Consider the following 23,476-nt stretch of genomic DNA (forward strand, 5'->3'; position numbering starts at 1 on the left):
TTTAAAAAAAAATAATAAGAAGAAGGTGGTCCAGTTTCTTTCTTTTGCATGTTGCTGTCCTAACACCATTTGTTGAAGAGACCATCTTTTTCCTGTTGGATGTTTTTTTCCTGCTTTGTAGAAGATTAATTGACCGTGTAATTGTTGGGTTTATTTCTGGATTTTATATTCTTTTCCACTGATCTATGTGTCTGTTTTTTTATTCTTTGTTAAAATTCAATTTATTTAACATACACCTATTATTAGTTTTAGGGGTAGAATTCTGTGACTCATCAGTCGCATACAACAACTTCAGTTGCATACAACATACTAAGTGCCCTCCTTAATGCTTGTCTCTCAATTATCCCTTTCCCCATGCACCACCCCTCCCTTCCAACAACCCTCAGTTTGTTTCCTAGAGTTCAGTATCTCTTATGGTTTGCCTCCCTTTCTATTTTCATCTTATTTTACTTTTCCTTCCCTTCCCCTGTGTTCATCTGTTTTTTTTTTTTTTAAATTCCACATGAATGAAGTCATCTGGCATTTGTCTTTCTCTGCCTGACTTATTTCACTTAGCATAATACCCTCTGGTTCCATCCACATTGTTGCAAATGGAAAGATTTCATTCTTTGATGAAATTTCATTCTTGATGGCTGAGTAATGTTCCATTGTATATATAGACCATATGTTTATCCATTCATCCATCAATGGATGTCTGGGCTCTTTCCATAAGTTGGCTACTGTGGATTTTGTTGCTACAAATGTTGAGTTATATGTGCCCTATCGAATCACTATGTTTGTATCCTTTGGTTAAATACCTGGTAGTGCAATTGCTAGATCATAGGTAGTTCTATTTTTAACTTTCTGAGGAGCCTCCATAATGGCTGCACCAGTTTGCATTCCTATCAACAGTATAAGAGGGTTCCCCTTTCTCCACATCCTTGCCGACATCTGTCATTTCCTGAGTTAGTGATTTTAGCCATTCTGACTGATGTGAGGTGGTAGCTCATTGTGTGTGTGTATGTGTGTGTTTTTTTTTTCCTACAGTGGTTTTGATTTTGTTTCCCTGATGCTGGGTAATTTGGAGCATTTTTTCATATGTCTATTGGCCATTTGTCTTATTTGGAGAAATGTCTGTTTAGGCCTCTGCTCATATCTTGACTGGATTTTTTTGTTTTTGGGGTGTTGGCAATAAGTTGTTGATAAGTTCTTTACAGATTTCTGGATACTAGCCCTTTATCTGATAAGACATTTGCATATATCTTTTCCCATTCCATAGGTTCCCTTTTAGTTCTGTTGACTATTTTCTTTGCATTGAATGTGTGTAGCTTTTTTTTTTTTATCTTGATGGAGTCCCGATTGTTCATTTTTGCTTTTGTTTCTCTTGCGTTTGGAGACATGTCTACCAAGAACTTGCTGTGGCTGAGGTCAAAGAGGTAGCTGTCTGTGTTCTCCTTTAGGATTTTGATGGATTCCTTTCTCACATTTAGGTCTTTTATCCATTTTGAGTTTATTTTTGTGTATGGTGTAGGAAAGTGGTCCAGTTTCATTCTTTGCATTTGGCTGTCCAGTTGTCCCAGCACTTATTTGTTGAAGAGACTTTTTTCCATTGGATATTCTTTCCTGCTTTGTCAAAGATTAGTTGACCATATAGTTGAGGGTCCATTTCTGGGCTCAATTTTCTGTTCTATTGATCTATGTGTCTGTTTTTGTGCCAGTACAATACTGTCCTGATGATGACAACTTTGTAATACAGCTTGAAGTCCAGAATTATGATGCCTCCGCTTTGGTTTTCTTTTTCAACATTCCTTTGGCTACTCAGGGTCTTTTCCGGTTCCATACAAATTTTAGGATTGTTTCTTCCAGCTTTGTGAAAAAAGGTGATGGTATTTTGATAGGGATTGCATTGAATGTGTAGATTGCTTTGGTAGCATAGACATTTTAACAATATTTGTTCTTCCAGTCCATGAACATGGAATGTTTTTCCATTTCTTTGTATCTTCCTCAATGTCATTCATAAGTGTTCTATAGTTTTCAGAGTTCCTTTACCTCTTTGGTTTTTTGGTGCAGTTGTTAAATAGGATGGATTCGTTGGATTTCTCTTTTTTTGCATCATTGGTAGTGTATAGAAATACAACTGGCCTCTGTGTATAGATTTTATGTCCTGTGACTTTCTGAATTCCTGTAGCAGTAGTAGCAAACTTTTGCTGAAGTCTTTTGCATTGTCTATTTATGTATCTGTTTTGGTGTCAGTTTTTGTTACTGTTTTGTTATACTACAGCTTTGTAATATAATTTGAAGTATGGAATTGTGATGTCTCCAGCTTTGCTTTGCTTTTTCAAGATTGCTTTGGCTAATTGAGATCTTTTGTGGTTCCATACAAATTTTAGGATTGTTTTAGTTGTGTGAAAAATGCTGTTGGTATTTTGATAGGGTTTGCATTAAATGTGTAGTATTTTGGGTAGTATAGACATTTGGGTAGTATAGACATTTCAACATTATTTGTTCCTCCCATCCATGAGCATGGGATGTCTTTCCATTTCTTTATGTTGTCTTCAATTTCTTTGATGAGTGTTTCATAGTTTTCAGAGTACAGATCTTTCACCTCTTTGGTTAGATTTCTTCCTAGGTATCTTATTATTTTTGGTGCAATTGTAAATGGGATTGTTAATTTCTCGTTCTGCTGCTTCATTACTGGTGTATAGAAATGCTACAGATTTCTGTACATTGAATTTGTATCCTGTGACTTTATTGAATTTATCAGTTCTAGCAGGTTTTTTTTTGTGGACTCTTTTGGGTTTTCTATATATAGCACTGTATCGTCGGCAAATAGCGAAAGTTTTACTTCTTCCTTACTGATTTGAATGCCTTTTATTTCTTTCTTTTGTCTTATTGCGGTGTCCTTTAAAACCATTGTCTCCTTGATTTTCTGTTGATTTGTCTATTGATGTCAGTGGAGTGTTAAAAGTCCCTTGCTGTTATTGAATTGGTTAGTTTATGTTTTTTACTCACTGTTTTATGTATTTGGGTGATTCTGTGTTGGGTGCATAAATATTTATAATTATTGTAACTTCTCGTTGGTTTGTCCCCTTTATGATTTTGTAGTGTCCTTCTTTGTCTCCTGTTACAGTCTTTGTTTTTAGAGTCTATTTTGTCTGATAGAAGCATGACTGCCCTGGCTTTCTTTTGACATCAACTTGCATGATGTTTCTCCATCCTTCGCTTTGTATCTGCAGGTGTCTTTAAGTCTAAAATGAATCTGTTATAGGCAAGACATAGATGGGTCTTTTTTTTTTTAAAAAAAAAAAGATTTATTTATTTGGATGAGGGGAGAGAGGGAGAGAGAATCCTGAAGCGGACACCCTGCTGAGTGAGGAGCCACACATGGGGCTCAGTTCCAGGACCCTGAGATAATGACCCAAGTTGAAATCAAGAGTGAGCAGGTTAATGGACTGAGTTTCCCAGGCACCCCAGGTCTTGGGTGTTTTTAATTTTTTTATTCATTCTGTCATCCTGTGCTTTTTGTTTAGTCCACTTACATTCAAAAAACTATTGATAGATATGTATTGCCATTTTATTACTTGTTTTGCCGTTGGTTCTGAAGATTTCTCTGATCCTTGTCTTTCAGAATTTGCTGGCTTTCTTTAGTGATATATTTGGATTTCTTTTCTTTTTTTTTGCATATTTATTAGTTGCTTTTGATTTGTGGTAACCATTAGTTTTGTGTGTAATATCTGCGTAGGGGGTCTACATTACGTTGATTGTCATTTAAAGTTTGAACCCATTCTTGACCCCTTTCTTCCCCATGTTTTAGGTATTGTTGTTCTGCTGTACATCCTTCTATTTTGTGAATTTCTTGACCAGTTTTTCACAGAAATATTCATTTTTACCACTTTTGTGTTTCCTACCTTCATATTGTCATTTTAGTCTTTCTGCTCAAAGAGTCCCCTTTAATATTTCTTGCAGGGCTGATTTAGTGGTCATGAACTCCTTTAGTGTTTGGGAAACTCTCTCCTCTATTCTGAATGATAGCCTTGCTGGTTAGAGAATTGTTGGCTACAGATTTTTTCCATTCAGCACTTTGCAAGCCAGAAGAGAATGGCATGATATATTCAAAGTTTCTATGAAAAAAAGTCCACTGATAGCCTCATGGGTTTCCATTGTATGTAAGTCTTTTGTCTTGCTGCTTTTACGAGCTTTAATTACATTATGTCTTGATATAGATCTGCTTTTGTTGGTGGTTCTCTGTGCCCATTTCCTTCCCCAGATTAAGGAAGTTTTCAGCTATTTCGTCAAATTCTCTACCTCCTTTTCTCTCTTTCTTCTGTGACTCCTAAAATATGACTGTTACTATGTTTGATGGAATCATTAAGTTCCCTAAGTCTGTTCTTGTTTTGTATATTTTTTCTTGTAGTCAGCTTGATTACTATCCCTGACTCTGTCTTCTAGGTCATTAATACATTCCTCTGCTTCCTCCAGCCTGCTGTTCATTCCACCAAGCCTATTTCTCATTTCATTTATTGAGTCCTTTATCCCTTCTGTGTTATTCCTTATCTCTGTGTTAAGGATCTCACTGATGTCCTCCACTCTTTTCTCAAGTCCTGTATCCTGATGATTTTTGCTTTATATTCTCTATCAGGCATGTTACTTGTATCTCTTCTGCTTAGATTTCCAACCATGGCTTGTCCTTTTATTTGGGACAGATTCTTCTTATCATTTTGTCTAAGTCTCTATGCCTGTTTCTGTATTAAGAAAGTCAGTTACATCTCCTGTTCTTGAGGGTAATAGCTTTAAGAAGAGGTTCTGTAGTGTCCTGCAGTATAGTATCCCCTGTTCCCCAGGCCTGGTGCTTCTGGGAGTGTCTCCAGAACTCTGGCTGGTTTATCTTCAGGCCAGTTGTCTGCAGAGGTTCTCTTTGCCTGTTGTGGGCTGTGGCCCTGGGCTGAATGTTGTGTTTTTAACTAGAAATGAGACCTGTCACTGTTGCCACTGGAACTGAGGTCTCACAAAACTCTCAGGTTGGGAGATGGGATGTTGCCAGGGATTTGGGCTGGTCTTCTGGGGGATGAGGCTTGCCACCCTATTGAGGCAAGCAGACTAGGAAAAGTAGTTCTTCCAAGCTTGGGTAGGTGGGGGGGACTTGGTGTAAGCAAGTTAGGTAGTGAATATGGAGCTGTGCTGGTTCCTGCAGGTGGCTCTGTGCTTATGCTGAGGGGTGGGAGAGAGAAATGGCTGTATCAGTTCCTTTGTCCCTGGAGGGGTCTTCCCTGAATGCTCTCCTGAGACATGCTTAGAGCTAAGCAACTAACCTCCCTACTGTGTGCCCCAGGTGCTCTTCAGATGGCTGTTTCCACACTGCTCCTGAGCTATCTGTCTCGCCCTTTCTCCAAGAGAAGCCCCAGTGTCCTCCATGCTCTCTCAGAGCCAAGCACACTGACCTTTAAAACTCCAGGCTTTAAGCCCTGCTGGAATTTGGCCCCACTCCCATTCCAAGCCACTTGCTCTGGAAATTCATCTTGCACTTTTTGACAAGACAACTGTGACTCTCTCCCCACCACAGAGGCCATGATCCATTTCTCTCCCAAGCTGTGTTTCCATATGTTCTACCTTCTTTGGTGTGGCCTCTTCTCTACCTTTAATTGTGGAATTTGTCCACTGGTCTTCAGATGGATTTCTGGGGTATTTAGGTTGATGTATTCGTGGGATGAAACAAGCCTAGAGTTCTTGTATTCTGCCATATTCCCCTGTCCTCTATGAATACTTCTGCTGCTTGGCTTTTATTGGTGAGTACCATTTGGAACATGAAAAAGAAGATAAAAGTACCTAGAAACTTAAAAAATAGTCTCACAGCAAACCCTAAGAGACTGTTAACTACAGAAAACAAACTGAGGCTTGCTGGGGGGGAGGTGGGTGGGATGATAGCATGAAGGAGGGCACGTGCTGTAACGAGCACTGAGTGTTCTATGCAACTGATGAGTCACTGACCTCTGCCTCTGAAACATACACTGTATGTTAACTGAATCTAAGAAAAAATTTTTAAAAGACTCACAGTATAAAGAATGAGGTCATGGGACTAATTCCATCCCTTGAAGGCAAAGAACAGAGCAAAGAGGTGCCTGGATGGCTTGTTGGTTAAGCATCTGACTCGGTTTCAGCTCAGATGGTGATCTCATAGTTGTGAGATAGAGCTCTGTGTCAGGCTTCATGCTGAGTTTGGAGTCTGTTGGAGATTTTTCTCCCTCTCCCACTTGTGCTCTCTCTCTAAAATATACAAATCTTAAAAAAAAAAATGAAGCAAAATTGTTCAGTTTTTCAGTGTTGAAAATGCCAACATTTTTTAAAACAGCTGTATGCCCCCATAGAATGTATCTCCTGGCTAGGCAGTTATTTACAGCTCCATCTCATTTTTTCTTAGGTGTTCAGGCATAGAATTATTTTTCTTACTTTGGACAACAGGATGTTTTAAATTGACAGCATATGTATATTATTTAAATTGTGTTAAATATATTCAGGCTCTTCATTTTGGAATAAATTACTATTTAGCATGCTGTTCCCAAAAGGAGCCAATATTGAACAGCATTGATATTTTTGATTAAGGATACTTATAAACTGAGCCATAATTACATTTTAAGATTATACCTTAAATCTGAGTATTTTAAAGACCTGGGTTACACTATTTACTTCTCAGAAGTAAACTGCACCCAATTTAAATGCACAATATCTTCTGGAAATTATAAACATTCATGTGCTAATATTAGAAGGAAACTAACCATCTGCACAGCTGCCTAGGTGCCATAAGGCGTGATTTCCAACTTGGGCTATGGCTCACTAAATAGATGCTCAAATGCTAACACACAGTGTTTCATACTCTCTTGAGTCAGCAGTGAAACAGAGACTGATGTAGACATTGAAAGATAACCATTTAGGAGTAAAACCAACATCTGAATGTGGAGGGTTTGTTTTTCTCTTCTCCGTTTCCACAGATCCCCCATCCCATTTGACATGCCAACTGAACCTGAGGTGAGGCAGGTCTGAGCTCTCAGACTAGTCCTTACTAGTGCAGCCCCTGCCATTGGAGCTTGATCTTCCTAAGGTGACCAGCCTTGATGCCTGAGAAGACAGAAAAGTAGAGGCCAATGGAGTAATGAGTGGCAATTTCTTACCCAGTTTACTCTGTAGAGAAGTCATAATGTACTCAGGAGACAAGAATAAAGTCTCTTCCAAAGTCATCCCTAAAACTTCCTAAATTAAAATAAATTCAGTAGTCTTCCTTTGAGACTAATGTACACAACAGTGCATTAAGTTTTTTAGAATTCATGATTTGTAGTATAAAAGCAAACCACTTACTTGAAATCTAGATGTTCAATCAGTACATATCCATCTGTAGAAACAAAAGTCACATTACTAATCTGAAAGTTATAGCCAGAATGCTGCAAGAATGCTTTGATATTTTTCTTTTAAACAGTGACATATTTTATGGGTGATAAGCCAGCAACTTACATTTGCCTTTGGAATTGCGACAAATCACTAGATTTTCTTCAGTGGTATCAATGACTTGCAGTTCTTCTCCAGGGGTTATTGGCAAATCGAATATTCCATTCCTTGAATTACTGGAACATGCCACTGCTGTGTTGATGACAGTAATCTCTTTGTCATACTGAAAGAAGAAATTACTAATCAGACTGTGTGTGCAGTTTTTATTCTAACAAAATTAATGGAGGATGTAAGTAACCTCAAACTCAAAATACTAAATATTAAATAACCTCTAAAGGAATAGGAAAATAGTAGTAAAATGCTACAATCTTACATTTAATTTGGCACAGTCATATTTTCAAAGTGTTTTCATACTTCTTATCTAGTTGTACCAGAATGAATTCCAGTGGATGAGATATTTATAACATGGGTATATATTAATTTCCATGGATGTTAAGTGTTCCAGTAATAAGGATACCACCCCACTCAGGAATGGGGAAGTTTAAAAAAGAGGGAAATAAAAAACCTCCTTGTGTATAGCGCTTTAGAGTTTATAATGTCCTTACATACCTAGCATTTTTAAGTGGCCCTCTTTCTATTCTTCCTCTCTGGGTGGGCTTATATATAAAGTAGAAGGTATAGGGGGCAATTCCCACTCTTCTGGTGTCAGAGACAGGCATTTGTGAAAAAACTGATGAGAAATTCAATTTATGACCTTAAAGGAGGTTTTCTTCTGTATGATAAACTAGCCAGCCTATACAACTCTAGGTATATTACCTTCTAATGGACTGATATCTGTTGACTCAGAAAAAGTTCCACAATACAAAGCTTATATTTACAGATGTGTACTTAACCAAATTAGGGTGGCCAGACATCTCCCTCTGCTCAGGACAGTCTGCTTATATTTAGTGTCTCTACACATACTTAGAATTAGGATTAGGTATGCCTTTTTCCACTCTCAGAAATGTGCGGAGTTTGAATGATAAAATACATCATTCTATACCAAATGGGATCTGATCCACAAGATAGATTTTTCTTTTGTCTAACAAAGTGATAGCTTCCTCACTGTTTGATTTCTTACCCTTTTCCAGGCCATTGTTCATTATGAATACAGTGATTTCTTAAAATGAAAATTAATCAGGTCATTTTGCTTTTTGTCAAATTCTAAAGATTCTTCATTGCTTTCATGATGAGATCCACATTCTCAGCTTGACATTCAGGTTCTTTGGCATATGGTCATTTCCCATGCTCCCATTTCTGTCCCATTATGAAGTCACATCAAGCTATATGATGGTCCTGAATATACCAGCTACTTTTATACTTACCGGCCAATGCTCATGTGGTTTTCTCTGCCCAAAACACTTTTTTCCTCTTAAACCACTTCTCATGAAGACTTAAACAACAGCAATGTATAATTTTCTGTTTAACTATACTTTGTATATACTCCTATTACAGTATTTAATAAACATATTATCTTAAAATGAAAATGGAAGATAGTTTTATTCAACCTTGTACCCTTTTTTTTTTTTTAAGATTTTATTTATTTATTTGACAGACAGAGATCACAAGTAGGCAGAGAGGCAGGCAGAGAGAAGGGGGGAAGCAGGCTCCTCACCAAGCAGAGAGCCCGACGCGGGGCTCGATCCCAGAACACTGAGATCATGACCTGAGCCGAAGGCAGAGGTTTAACCACTGAGCCACCCAGGCACCCCACAACCTTGTACTCTTAACGCCTAGCACAAATGAGGCACTAAACTTTTGTGATTTGAGCTGAATAAAATTACTAATGTGGCATAGTTTTTCTAATTATATATAAGAAAAAGTCACCATAGGTAATAAGGAAGAATGGAATCATACACATGAGATATGAGACAGTCACAAAATGAGAAAAGCACTAAATGGAATGTAAGGTCAATTCAGCAAGTAATTGTTACACTAATGCTTCTCAATAATATCACAGTTGTGGGTGCCTGGGTGGCTCAGTGGGTCAAAGCCTCTGCCTTCGGCTCAGGTCATGATCTCAGGGTCCTGGGATCGAGTCCCGCATCAGGCTCTCTGCTCAGTGGGGAGCTTGCTTCCTCTTTTCTCTCTCTCTGCCTGCCTCTCTGCCTACTTGTGATCTCTCTCTGTCAAATAAATAAATAAAATCTTTATAAAAAATAATATCACAGTTGCAGTAAATAATTTCATATCATGGCTTCTAGATATAACAGCTCTAATCAGCTTTGGTCCAAAGCAAGAGTTATTAATGATTATGAGGGATTTGTGTATATTCTTTTTTAGTTCAGTCCAAAAACATTTTTGGACATTTACAAAGGTACTTTTATTCTGCTCTGCACATGGATATAAAGATAACCCTGTCCTCCAAGAGCTCATAGTTTAATTGGTGAACACATAATTGCCATAATGTTAATGCTTATGATAAGCTCAGATATAGAGGAATATAGAGGAAGAGGAATTTCCTTAATGAGAAATGTGGGTCAGTCTTCCTGGAGGAGAGGAGATGCCTTGATGGGTGTTGATAAGTGAATGAAAGCTAGTCAGATGGGGAAAAGTAAGAGTATCACCAGGTAGTTGGAGCAGACCAAGTAAATGCCTGGAGGAAGGGAGTAGCAGGATAGGGACTGTAGTGGATGTTCACAGAAGGGACAGAACTGAAGAGTTTTTGCCAAAGCCTGAAGTGCAAGGTGAAGAACAGCAGGAAATAAAACCTGAAAGACAAGAAGTTATGAAATGAAGAGCTTTTTATATCATGTTAAGAAGCCTAATCTTGACCCATTTCATAATGGGGAGCAGTAGTGACATGGAGAAATTCTGTGAACAGAATGTCCACATTCTCTCTCTCAATCCAGTATCTGGGACCTGGGAGCTATTCAATATGTTTCTTAATTTTCATGGTGACAGTATATGAAATTATAAGGAAGGACTGTTTGAACCTTGGAATTGAGGAAATACTCCATGGATTCATAATGACAGAAGAAGTTAAGAAACTTCAGATACTGCTTCCTTCATTCACTTGTTTCATTTGTTTATCTCGTCATTCAGTCACTCACTGAATTCTATGTGTCCAGATATGTCAGGAGGTAGGAGCAAACTTGAATGAGACAAAATCTTTACTCAGACAGTACTTGAGTTGAGCTCAGAATACACACACATATACAGGCTGTGTTATAAACAGACCAGTGTTAGAACAGATATGTGTTTAACAGATAAAATGTGCTTAATTACTTTCCCAAGAAGAGTGGGTGACAGTTGAACAGAGCCTTAAGAATTACTTAGTTTTTCCAGACAGAGGGGATAGCAGGTATAAAGGCATGATAATATAAGAATGCATCAGGAAAAAACGTTATCAGCTGTTTAGTTTGGGTCCTATCTATCCCAGAGGCAGAGGTGCAACACTTGTAGGATCTTTAGTAATATTAAAAGCTAGGAATTTCTGTTTATAACTTTTACCTTCAGAGGAGAACATACCTCAAATTGTTCTCTAAAACGTTTTTCTTCTTTTTCCATCCTCATCTTTTCTAAGTTTTGCTTCTTGGTTCGGAAGAAATTTCTAGAACATAGAATGGCAAGAAATATGCAGGTCAGGTTAAGTGTACCATAATAAAACTCTTAAGTTCCCAAATCTGTAAACTCATGCTACTTCAGGATAAATTCAGGTATAATTTTGTATGTATATACTTTTATATAAAATCATATATATATATACATATATATATATGGGTATTTATAGATGATTATGTATATAACACATATTTCGAGTAGAGTGTCAGAACAGTTGAACAACATAAGTAATACCAATTGCTTTTTCCTATAGTTAAAAAGGCTGTGTGGGCACCTGGGAGGCTCAGTTAATCATCTGCCTTCAGCTCAGGTCATGATTCCAGTGTCCCGGGATCAAGCCCCACATCTGGCCCCCTGTGAAGCAGGAAGTCTGCTTCTCCTCTACCTCTCCACCCACCCTGCTCGTGCTTTCTTTCTCTCTCAAATAAATAAATGAAATCTTAAAGTAAAAATGTTGTGGGGTTTTTTTAATACCAAGATAATAATTAGGGATAAAATGAAATTGGGTAAGCAATTTAAGTTAAACAAAAAACTCCTCTGAATCCGGATTCAAAGTATAATTAGCTTGTTCAAAAAATCATAAATCTTTGTACTTCAATCAGAGAACTGTTCTATTTGCTGAATGGTTCTGGAGAAGATTAAGAAAAGTAAAGTAAGATACCACAAAATAAGTGCAAAATTATCAGCACGTAAAAGTTGATAGATAACCCTACAGCAGAGGCCGATTACACTCTTAATCCTCCCTTTTCTTCCTTCCTATTCTTCACATGGGCGTTGGTGCTTTTGTAGCAGTTCAATATATTGACAGAAGGAAAAAAGCAAGTCCTGTTAGTTTTATTCAGAAGTGTCTCCTACATCTTTTTCATTCTGTCCCGATTATAGCCACTGCCACATTTTCACTTCTTACCTGAAATACCTCTTCCTCTTGCCTCTCCTTCCTCAAATCCATCTGCATACTTGCCTCCAGAGCCATCTTTCTAAAATGTAATTGATGTCACGCTTTTGCTTAAAACTTTGTCTCTAGTGCCCACAAGATAAAGTCAAATTCCTTAGCGTGATACACATGGCATTTTATAAGGTAGCCCCAATCTACCTTTCAAGCTTCTCTCTCTCCCTCTCTGTCTCTTTCACACACACACACACACACATCTATGTTAGAACATCTTAGAAAGTGGGCTATCGTTTCTATGCCTTTGTTGCTGGGATATCCTTCTCCAACTTCTCTGAAAATTTGTCGTTTTTGTTTCATAAAAAGATTATAAAAGGGTTGAACTAACCTAGAATGCATTTCTTACTGGTGGAACATGTTATGGCAGAAACCATTTTAAGGGGTACCTGGGTGGCTCAGTGGGTTAAAGCCTCTGCCTTTGGCTCAGGTCATGATCCCAGGTCCTCGGATTGAGTCCCACATTGGGCTCTCTGCTCTGTGGGGAGCCTGCTCCCCCCCCCCCCCCCCCCCGCCTGCCTCTCTGTCTGCTTGTGATCTCCGTCAAATAAATAAATAAAATCTTAAAAAAAAAAAAACCATTTTAAAAGGAACAAAAAGCACTCAAAATTGATATAACAATCTACAGGAATATGATAGCTCCAATACCACATTTCAAAATTTGCCATATTTTAAAATTTATCCAGTTGAAAGTAAAAGTAAACTATAATATCAGTTTGTTATAAGAAAAAAAGCACTAGGGGCACCTGGGTGGCTCAGTGGATTAAGGCTCTGCCTTTGGCTCAGGTCATGATCCCAGGGTCCTGGGATCGAGCCCCGCATCGGCTCTCTGCTCTGCGGGGAGCCGGCTTCCTCTTCTCACTCTCTCTGCCTGCCTCTCTGTCTACTTGTGATCTCTGTCAAATAAATAAATAAAATCTTTAAAAAAGAAAAGAAAAGAAAAAAAACACTAGAAAATTGTTTCCTGAAAGACATATGTGTACATTGAAATACTAAACGTTTTTTTTTCTGGAGAAGTGTCAAAAATTTCATGGATATTTTCTCTCTTGAAATTCTGTTTTGGTATGCTATATAAAATTATGAAGTTTAAGGTGGGAAGATGCTTTTGTAGTCTACATCTTTTGAACTTGGGGAAAGTAAATTACATCAAGTCTAAGCCCAAAGAAAATAAGGTTATGGGAAAGGCCATCCTGTGCCATCCCCTGTGTTTAAATATGTTATAGACAGTTGTCTGATTTCTTTTGGGCTTCCCCTTTAAAACTTTTCTAAACAGGTTTCCCAGAGCAGACGGACCACACAGTGTTCCCAGTTCAATGGCTATTTAAACAAGGATTTCCCTAAGACAACTGTTAAAAGTATCTCAGATCCTGTGCCCTGTGCTCCAGAGCACAGATCACATAGTAACCACCTGAGACAGTAAAAACAGCACCTCCTGCAACAGTCAGCTGGAAACTTGAATCACAAGAATGAAGGTTTGATCATGAGTTGATAAAACATTCTTTTTTAAATTCTAACATTAATATAGTCATAACTAAAATTGTGTTTTAGGGAAATTAGTATTGTTATATGATCGTATTTCTCAAAGTTTAAGTTCCAACTGGTGTATTATTTAAATTCCATCTATAGGGGAAAAGTTCATACAGCCTAAAAGAAGATAAAGTTTTTTCATCACTTGATAATGGCTGGCTTAAAATCTTTCCTACTCCCTATCTACCAAAGTCTGGATGATGACAAGAGAAATGTGTGTGGCACTTTACATTTTCTTTTTTTTCTTTTAATCCTTTCAACTATAGTCAGGTAGGTGCTATTATTCTCATTTTATAGATCAGGAACTTGACAATCAAATTTAATGACTTGCCTAAAGTCACACAGCTCTAAGAGGTATAAATTTCAGCAGATTAGCAGTAATCTAAGTATACCTGTGCTCCTACCTTTCTGATTCTTCAGCACCTTTTCTCTCTTTCTTTTCCTTTGCCATCAAAAACTTGGGTTTCCAAGTTTTTAGTTTATTTTCATCTCTAAGGAGAAAGACATTTTGAGCAAGTAAATATTTAATTGAAACTTTTATGGAAACATCAGTACTTTTTGGACAATAAGGCTTTATTTTAAAAAAGTTAAAACATCACCTAGAAGTATATTTGGATAATCCATGTCAAGATCAGGTTGTATATATCTTAAGCTTGGTAATATATCATCTTTGTGGTAACCACTAAACTCTGCTATTGTGACTGTATTTACAAAAACAAGTGGCCAGCTGTTTTGGCCCATAGACCATAGTTTGCTGACCCCTGATGTGTGGTGATCCAAATTTGAAACCAGAAGCAAGATCAACCTGCTTATAATCACATTTCCCCTCCTGAGCCTCAGTGTCTTTGCCTCTAAAACAGGAATAATATTAACCACTACCTTGAGATCAGATAAATCTAGTGTTTAGCACTCGCAGAAAAGGATAGAGGGAGGAGTTGGGGAAGATGGCAGAGTAGGAAGACCCTAAGCTCACCTTGTCACATGGATCAACTTAGATAACATCTACATAAGTGTAAATAACCCAGAACATAATTTGAAGACTGACAGAACAGACTTCACAGCTAAACATAAAGAAAAACCCATACTGAAGAGTGTAGGCAGGTCAGAGTCACTGTAGGGAACTAAACAGACCCTTAGGACTGTACACAGGAGGGAGAGATGCTATAGGCATGGAGAAAAGAAAGAAACAGACACTCCAGGCAATAGGGAAGGTGAACCCACACCCCAATATTTGGCTTTAAAAACCAGAGAGGCTAAATTTCATGAGTTCTTAAAATCAGTGGGGCTTAATATCTGGAACTTCAAAAATCAGCAGGCTCAATCTGGGAGAACCAAAAGGACTAGAGTAAGTGGAGTCCTTGCCCTTAAAAAGAAAGCAAAACAAACAGCTCCAAGGAGATATAGGCTAGAAGCAGCAGTTTGAAAAATGCCTAGGGCAAGCAGGAGGGAGAGTTGTTTATCAATATCTGAATAGGCACTGGAGGGATAAGAATCTTCTCCAGAAACAAAGAAGCAGGCAGGCATCATTTCCTCCCCTGCCCCCTAGCTTTGACACCATTGGGAACCAGTGCTGTGAACACTCTCCACCTAGTTTGCTAACACCACTCACCTGCCCCCATGCACTTTTGGGGATCCACCCCCTCCAACCTCTCCTACCTCACCCTAGAGGTTGCAGGTCCCCTCCCATGGCGCAAGGGGGGAGACCTTGCTGGCACTGCACCTACCCTTCTCCTGTGAACATGCCCCCCCCCCCCATATGCACTTGGCTGAAGCCTGGCAGTGTGCAAACAGCCCCGGCAGGGACCATCACCACTGCAGGGTGATTCCTTTTCCAGGAGAGGGAAAGATAGTCATACACATAGGTCAGACTGTGGCTCCAGCAGTGTCCTGAGGGCAGACATCTGGTCTGGCTGCAGGTCCCATCCACCAATGAAAGCTTCTTAGGGAACAATACAGGGAAACTGCCCTGCAATTGAGTGCTACTGCACCTCTGGCAAATACCTGGTCTGAGTCATCTCAAACCCAAGGCAGTTTCAGACTGGCCCACTAGTAACACAGGGACCAAACCCTGCCTGCAACAGGTTAGAGAGCCATTGGGATGACTAAAGGCCAGTGTGGCTCAGCCACAATAGCAAGAGCCACACAACACACATAGGAGAGATTCCAGAAGCACCAGGTTCTGGTGAACAGGGGACACTACATTGCAGGATACTATATGACTTCTTCATAAAGCTCCTACTTTCAAAAATAGGAGATGTAGGTGACTTTTGTAACACAAAAACACACAAAGAGTTAGACAATGTAGGAGACAGAGGAATTGTCCAAAATGAAAGAACAGGACAAAATCAAAGCAACAGACCTAAGCAAAATGGAGATAAATAGTATGCATAGTAGGGAATTTAAAGTAATGGTCATAAAGATACTAGACTAGAGAAAAGAGTGGAAGACCTCAGTGAGACCCTTTACAAAGAGAAAACAAGACCAAAAAAAAAAAAAATCATAGATGAAGAACTCAATAACTGAAGTTAAAAATACACTAGATGGAGGGGCATCTGGGTGGCTCAGTTGGTTAAGCATCATACTCTTGGTTTTGGCTCAAGTCATGATCTCGTGGGTGGTAAGAGCCAGCCCCACTTCAAGCTCTCTGCTCAGTGTAGAGTCTACTTGAGATTCTATCTCTATTCCTCCCCTGGCTCATGCTCTCTCTCTCAAATAAATAAATAAAATCTTTTTAAAAAATAAACTAGATGGAATAAAGGGTTAACTAGAGTAAGTGGAATAACTGATTAGAGACCTGGAGGACAAAGTCATGCAAAGGAATTAAGCTGAATAGGAGAGAGACCACCACCACCACCAACGACAACAACAAAAATGGAAAGAGACTTAAGGAATTCAGTGACACCATCAGATACATTAACATTCACTTTATAGGGATCCCAGAAGGAGAAGAGAAAGAAAGGGGGGCTGAAAATTTATTTGAAGAAATGATAGCTGAAAAATTCCAGAATCTGGAAAAGGAAACACATTCAGAGCCAGGAGATACAGCAAGTTCCCAACAAAATCACCCTAGGAGGTCCACACCAAGACACATACCGATTGAAATGGCAAAAAGTAGTGATGAGAGAATTTTAAATGCAGCAAGAGAAAAGAAAACAGTTACATACAAGTGAAACTCCATAAGTTTATCAGCTGATTTTTCAGCAGAAATTTTGTAGGCCAGAGGTGAGTGAGATGATATCTTCAAAGTGCTGGAAGAAAACAACAACAACAACAACAAAACAAAACCCCCCGAAACCCTGCCATCAAGAATACTCTATCCAACAAGGCTATCATTCAGAATAGAAGGAGAGATGAAGAGTTTCCCAGACAAATAAAAGTTAAAGAAATTCATGACCACAAAATCAATTTTACAAGAAAGATTAAAGAAGATTCTTTGATTGGAAAGGAAAGACTTTATGTAGGAGTAAGAAAAATAGGAAGCATAAAAGCAATAAAAATATCTATAAAAATTAGTCAAGGCATTCACAAAATAAGAGGATGTAAGGTATGACATCATATACCTTAACTGTGGGGAGAAAAGGAGTAAAGAATGGGTTCAAACTTAAGCAAACATTAACTTATAACAGACTTCTATATGCAGAAGATGTTATACATAAATCTAATGGTAACCATATATAAAAAACCAATAATAGATATGCAAAGAATAAAGAGAAAGGAATCTAAATCTATCATTAAATAAACCAGCAAACTGTGAGACAAGAGAGCAAGAGAAGAACAGAGAAAAACTACCAAAACAACCACAGAGCAAGTAACAAAACTCTAATAAATATATACCTATCAGAAATTACTTTGAATGCAAATGGACTAAACACTCCAATCAAAAGATACAGGGTGACAGAATAGATAAAAAAGCAAGACCCATCTATATGCTGCCAACAAGAGACACTTTAAACTTAAAGACACCTACAGATTGATTATAAAGGGATGGGAAGGCATTTTTCATGCAAATGGAAGTGAAAAGAAAGTCATGGTAGCAATGCTTTTATCACAAAAAATAGACTTTAAAACAAAAACTGTTACAAGAGACAAAAAAAGATACTATATACTCAAGAGAATGATTCAACAAGAAGATATAACAATTGTAAATATTTATACATCCAACATGGGAGCACCCAAATACATGAAAAAGGTAATAACAAATGTAAAGAAAGTAACTGACAGTAATATAATGGTAGGGGACTTTAACATCCCACTTACATCAATGGACAGATCATCTAAACCGAATCAACAAGGACACTGTGGCTTTGAATGATACATTGGATCAGATGGATCTAAGAACATTCCATCCTAAAACAGCAGAATATAATTCTTTTCAAGTGGACAAGGAACATTCTCTGGAATAAGTCACATATTAGGTCACAAAACAAGCCTCAATAAATTAAAAAAAATCAGTCAGACCATGTGTCTTCTGATCATGACACTATGAAGCTAGAAGTCAACTACAAGAAAAAAAATCTAAAAAGAACACGCATACATGAAGGTTAAATAACATACTACTAAACAATGAATGGGTCAGCCAAGAAATCAAAGAGGAAATCAAGAGATATATGGAGAGAAATGAAAATGAAACACAAGGGTTTAAAATCTTTGGGATGCAGCAAAAGCTATTCTAAGAGGGAAGTCTATAACCACACAGGTCTACCTCAAGAAGCAAAAATCTCAAATGACCCAACCTTACACATGAAGAAGCTAGAAAAAGAACAAAGAAAATCCAAACCAGTAGAAAGAAATAATAAAATCAGAGCAGAAATAAGCAATATAAAAATTAAAAATAATAGAACAGATCAATAAAACCAGGAGCTGCTTCTTTGGAAAGATCCATGAAATTGATAAGAACTTCAGCTAGACTCACAAAAAGAGAAGACTCAAACAAAATCAGAAAAAAAGGCGAAATAACAACAGATACCACAGAAATGGAAAGGATTATAAGAGAATATTATGAAAACATATAACCTACCAAAATTGAATCAGGAAGAAATAGAAAATTTGTACAGACTGATTACCAGCAATGAAATTGAATCAATAATCAAAAAATTCCCAAGAAACAAAGCCCAGGAACAGAAAACTTCACAGGTAAATTCTATTAAACTTGCAAAGAAGATTTAATACCCCTTCTTCTCAAGTTATTCCAAAAAATAGAAGAGGAAGGAAAGCTTCTAAATTCATTCTATGAGGTCAGCATTATCCTTATTCCAAAACCAGATAAAGACACATCAATAAAAGAAAACTACAGGCCAGTATCTCTGATGAACATAGATACAAAAATCCTCAACAAAACAGTATCAAACCAAATCCAACAATATATTTAAAAAATCACTCACCACGATCAAGTGGGATTTATTCCTGGGATGCAAATGTGGTTCAATATTCACAAATCAATCAACATGATATGTCACATCAACAAGAGAAAGGATAAGAACCATATGATAATTTTAATAGATGCAGGAAAAAAAATTGACAAACTACAACATCTGTGCATGATAAAAACTCTCAACAAAGTTGGTTTAGAGGGAACATACCTCAACATAGTAGAGGACATAACCAAAAAAAACCCACAACTAACATCATCCTCACTGGTGAAAAACTGAGAGCTTTCCTCCTAGGATCAGAAATAAGGCATATATGTCCGTTCTCACCACTTCTATTCAACATAGTACTGGCAATCCTAGCCACAGCAATCAAAGAAGAAAAAAGAAATAAAAAGCATCCAAATTGGTAAATAACAAACTTACACTATTTGCAGATGATCTGATTCTCTATACAGAAAACCCAAAAGACTCCACCAAAAAAACTACTAGAACAGATAAATGAATTCAGTAAGGTTGCAGAACATAAAATCAATATAAAGAAATCTGTTACACCTCTATACACTAATAATGAACCAGCAGAATGAGAAATTAAGAAAGGAATCCCACGTATAATTGCACAAAAAATAATCTAGGAATAAACTTAACCAAGAAGATGAAAGACCTATAATTTGAGATCTACAAAACACTGATGAAAAAAATTGAAAATGACACAAATGAATGGAAAGATATCCCATGCTCATGGATTGGCATAATCAATATAGTTGAAGTATCCACACTACCCAAAGAAATTTAGAAATTTAATGCAGTTCCTATCAAAATACCAATATCGTTTTTCACTGAACTGGAACAGACAATCCTTAACTTTGTATGGAACCATAAAGGACCCTGAATAGGCAAAGCAATCTTTAAAAAGATGAACAAACTGGAGTCATCACAATCTCAGATTTCAAGATATACCAAAGCTATAGAAATTAAATCAGTATGGTAGTGGCACAAAATAGACCCAGATCAATGGAATAGAATAGAAAATCCAGAAATAAACTCACAATTATATGGTCAATTAATCTTTGACAAGGAAGCAGAAATATGCAATGGGGAAAAGTGTATTTAACAAATGGTATTGGGAAAACCAGATAACTACATGCAAAAGAATGAAACTGGACCACTTTCTTATACTACACACAGAAATAAACTCAAAATAGTATAAGGACATCAGCCACAGAAACATCTTTCAAGACATGTCTCCAAAGTAAAAAGAAACAAAAGCAAAAATGAACTTTTGGGACTTCATCAAGATCAAAAGCTTCTGCACAGCAAAGGAAACAGTCAACAATACAAAGAGGCAACCCACGGAATGGAAGAAGATATTCGCAAATGACACTACAGACAAAGGGCTGATATCCAAGACCTATAAAGAGCTCCTCAAACTCAACACACACAAAACAGATAATCACGTCAAAAAATGGGCAGAAGACACGAACAGACACTTTTCCAAAGAAGACATACAAATGACTAACAGACACATGAAAAAATGTTATCATCATTAGCCATCAGGCAGATTCAAATCAAAACCACATGGAGATACCAGCTTACACGAGTTAGAATGGCCAAAATTAACAAGACAGTAAACAATAAGTGTTGAAGAGGATGTGGAGAAAGGGGGACCCTCTTACATTGTTGGTGAGAATGCAAGTTGGTGCAGCCACTTGGAAAAGTGAGATTCCTTAAGAAATTAAAAATAGAGCTACCCTATGACCCTGCAATTGCACTACTGGGTATTTACCCCAAAGATACAGATGTAGAGAAAAAAAGGGCCATCTGTACCCCAATATTCATAGCAGCAGTGGCCACAGTCGCTGAACTGTGGAAAGAGCCAAGATGCCCTTCAACAGATGAATAGATTAAGAAGATATGGTCCATATGTACAATGGAATATTATGCCTCCATCAGAAAAAACGAATACCTAACTTTTGTATCAACATGGACAGGACTGGAGGAGATTATGCTGAGTGAAATAAGTCAAGCAGAGAGAGTCAATTATCATACGGTTTCACTTACTTGTGGAGCATAAGGAATAACATGGAGGACATTGGGAAAAGGAGGGGAGAAGTCAGTTGGGGGAAATCAGAAGGGGAGACAAACCATGAGAGACTGTGTACTCTGAGAAACAAACTGAGAGCTTTGGAGGGGAGGAGTGTGGGAGGTTGGGTGAGCCTGGTGGTGGGTATTAAGGAGGGCACGTATTGCATGGAGCACTGGGTCTGGTGCATAAACAATGAATCTTGGAACACTGAAAAAATAAAGTTAAGGACATAAATTTGAGACTTGAAACCATAAAATCTCTGGAAGAAAGAACAGGTAGTAATTTCTCTGACATTGGCCCTACCAACATTTTTCTAGTTATGTCTCCTAAGGCAAGGGAAATAAAAGCAAAAATAAACTATTGGGACTACATCAAAATTAAAAGCTTCTGCATAGCAAAGGAAACAACAAAACCAAAATGCAGCCTATTGAATGGGATAAAATATTTGTAAATGACATAACTGATAAAGGGTTAGTATCCAAAATATGTAAAGAACTCACAAAGGTCAACACCAAAAAAAACTAAATAATTCAATTAAAAAATGGGCAGAAGACATGAACAGACAGTTCTCCTAAGAAGACATACTGACACATGAAAAGATTCTCAACATCTTTCATCATTAGGGAAATGCAAACCAAAACCACACTGAAATGCCACCTCACACCCATCAGAATGTTGGTGGGGGGAATGGTTGAAATGGTGAAGGGGATTAAGAGTACTTGAAAATGATGTAATATACAAAATTGTTGAATCTCTATATTGTACTAATCACTATACTAAAACTAATATAATACTTTATGTTAATTTAAAAATACTGGAGATGGGGAGGTAGGTGACAGTGTAAACAAGGTTCGTCACAAACTAGTAATTTTTAAAGCTGAGTATTGGGTATATATGAGTTCATTATAAGATTCTATGCAATTTTCCATTTGGAATTCTCAGTAACAAAAAAATTTTAATAAGATCATTAAAAAATGATGCAGAGAGGGGAGAGAGTATTATAGAAGGAAGTAATACTTTTTGAGCACCTACATGTCAAGTTTTATGCTGGCATTCTTTTTTAATACTGTAATTTTTTTTTCAGTGTTCCAAGATTCATTGTTTATGCACCACACCTAGTGCTCCATGAAATACATGCCCTCCTTAATACCCACCACCAGGCCCACCCAAACCCCCATCCCCATCCCCTCCAAAACCCTCAGTTTGTTTCTCAGAGTACACAGTCTCTCATGGTTTGTCTCCCCTTCTGATTTCCCCCAACTGACTTCCCCTCCTTTTCCCAATGTCCTCCATGTTATTCCTTATGCTCCACAAGTAAGTGAAACCGTATGATAATTGACTCTCTCTGCTTGACTTATTTCACTCAGCATAATCTCCTCCAGTCCCGTCCATGTTGATGCAAAAGTTAGGTATTCGTTTTTTCTGATGGAGGCATAATATTCCATTGTACATATGGACCATATCTTCTTAATCTATTCATCTGTTGAAGGGCATCTTGGCTCTTTCCACAGTTCGGCAACTGTGGCCATTGCTGCTATGAACATTGGGCTACAAATGGCCCTTATTTTCACTACATGAGGATTTTTATTACCAAATCATAGGTTAAGAAACTAAGGTTCAGAGAATTAAGAGAATATACTACAAGTCCCATGGATGCCATGTTGTAGAAAATGTACCAGTGTCCTTTTCAAGATCCCCATCTTCTTCCTACCCTTGCTAAGTCTCTAGGAGACATTCTAATGAACAAAAGGAAATGAAAGCAGAGGTCTGGAATATCTAGTGACCATTATCTAGAGCTGTTTAGGTTTCTCAATCTAATACCTTACCCACCAAGGTGTGACATGCAAAGTAGCCACGTTTATGGAGAAATTGACCCATCTACCATGTTTATTTAAGATTTCAACCCATTTCTTTCAAATACTGATGGGTAAAGCATCTTAAAGTGCACAAATAAATAGATTTTTAACAAGAGAATGTTTTAAAGAACATCATTGTACCAAACAATTAGAGAAGTCATGTTTTTCTAAAATGTTCAAAGAACATTTATAAAAATTGACCATACACTAGGCATAAATCACATGTTAGAACATGTAAAAGCACTAATATCAACTACTCTCTCAGTGTACTAATATCTTATCCATGCTTCTATATCTTATTACTTTAGTATTTATTATTTAGTACTTACTAATATCTTAATATGTTTCAGAGCACCATACAATTAAGATGGAAAGGACAATAGAACAGGGAGCGTGGACACAGACCTTCAGACATATGGAAACTTAGTATGACAAAGACGGCATTGTACCTCCATGGGGAAAGGTGGGACTAGTCAATTAATCACACAGGGCATTTATCCATATGGTAGAAAATTTAATTGGATTTCTAGCTACTTCATTATAATACAAAAACACAAAAATCAATTCTAGATAGGTCTAAGGTTTAAATATAAAAGGCAAAAACTTTAGCAGTTTTAGAAGAAAATACAGGAGAATATCATATGATTTTAGGATGAAGATTTCTTTAAAAGATTTTAAA

General features: G+C 37.4%; 1 protein-coding gene across 1 annotated transcript in view; it reads right to left on the reverse strand.

The window, feature by feature from the left end:
- Positions 1-6,882: 6,882 nt before the first annotated feature.
- The window catches only part of FYB2 (FYN binding protein 2), a 120,161-nt gene continuing 103,567 nt past the window's right edge, over positions 6,883-23,476 (reverse strand). Inside the window, exons 16-20 of the mRNA XM_045064593.1 lie at positions 13,894-13,980; positions 10,924-11,005; positions 7,480-7,636; positions 7,327-7,360; positions 6,883-7,089 (exon numbers count right to left, since the gene is read on the reverse strand). Of these exons, the coding sequence (XP_044920528.1) occupies positions 7,068-7,089; positions 7,327-7,360; positions 7,480-7,636; positions 10,924-11,005; positions 13,894-13,980 (382 nt within the window). The 3' untranslated portion in view covers positions 6,883-7,067. The remainder of the gene's footprint in view (positions 7,090-7,326; positions 7,361-7,479; positions 7,637-10,923; positions 11,006-13,893; positions 13,981-23,476) is intronic.

The sequence above is a fragment of the Mustela putorius genome, unplaced genomic scaffold (genome assembly GCF_011764305.1).
Source record: "Mustela putorius furo isolate JIRA1106 unplaced genomic scaffold, ASM1176430v1.1 tig00003853_pilon_pilon_pilon, whole genome shotgun sequence".
Taxonomy (NCBI): Eukaryota; Metazoa; Chordata; class Mammalia; order Carnivora; family Mustelidae; genus Mustela; species Mustela putorius.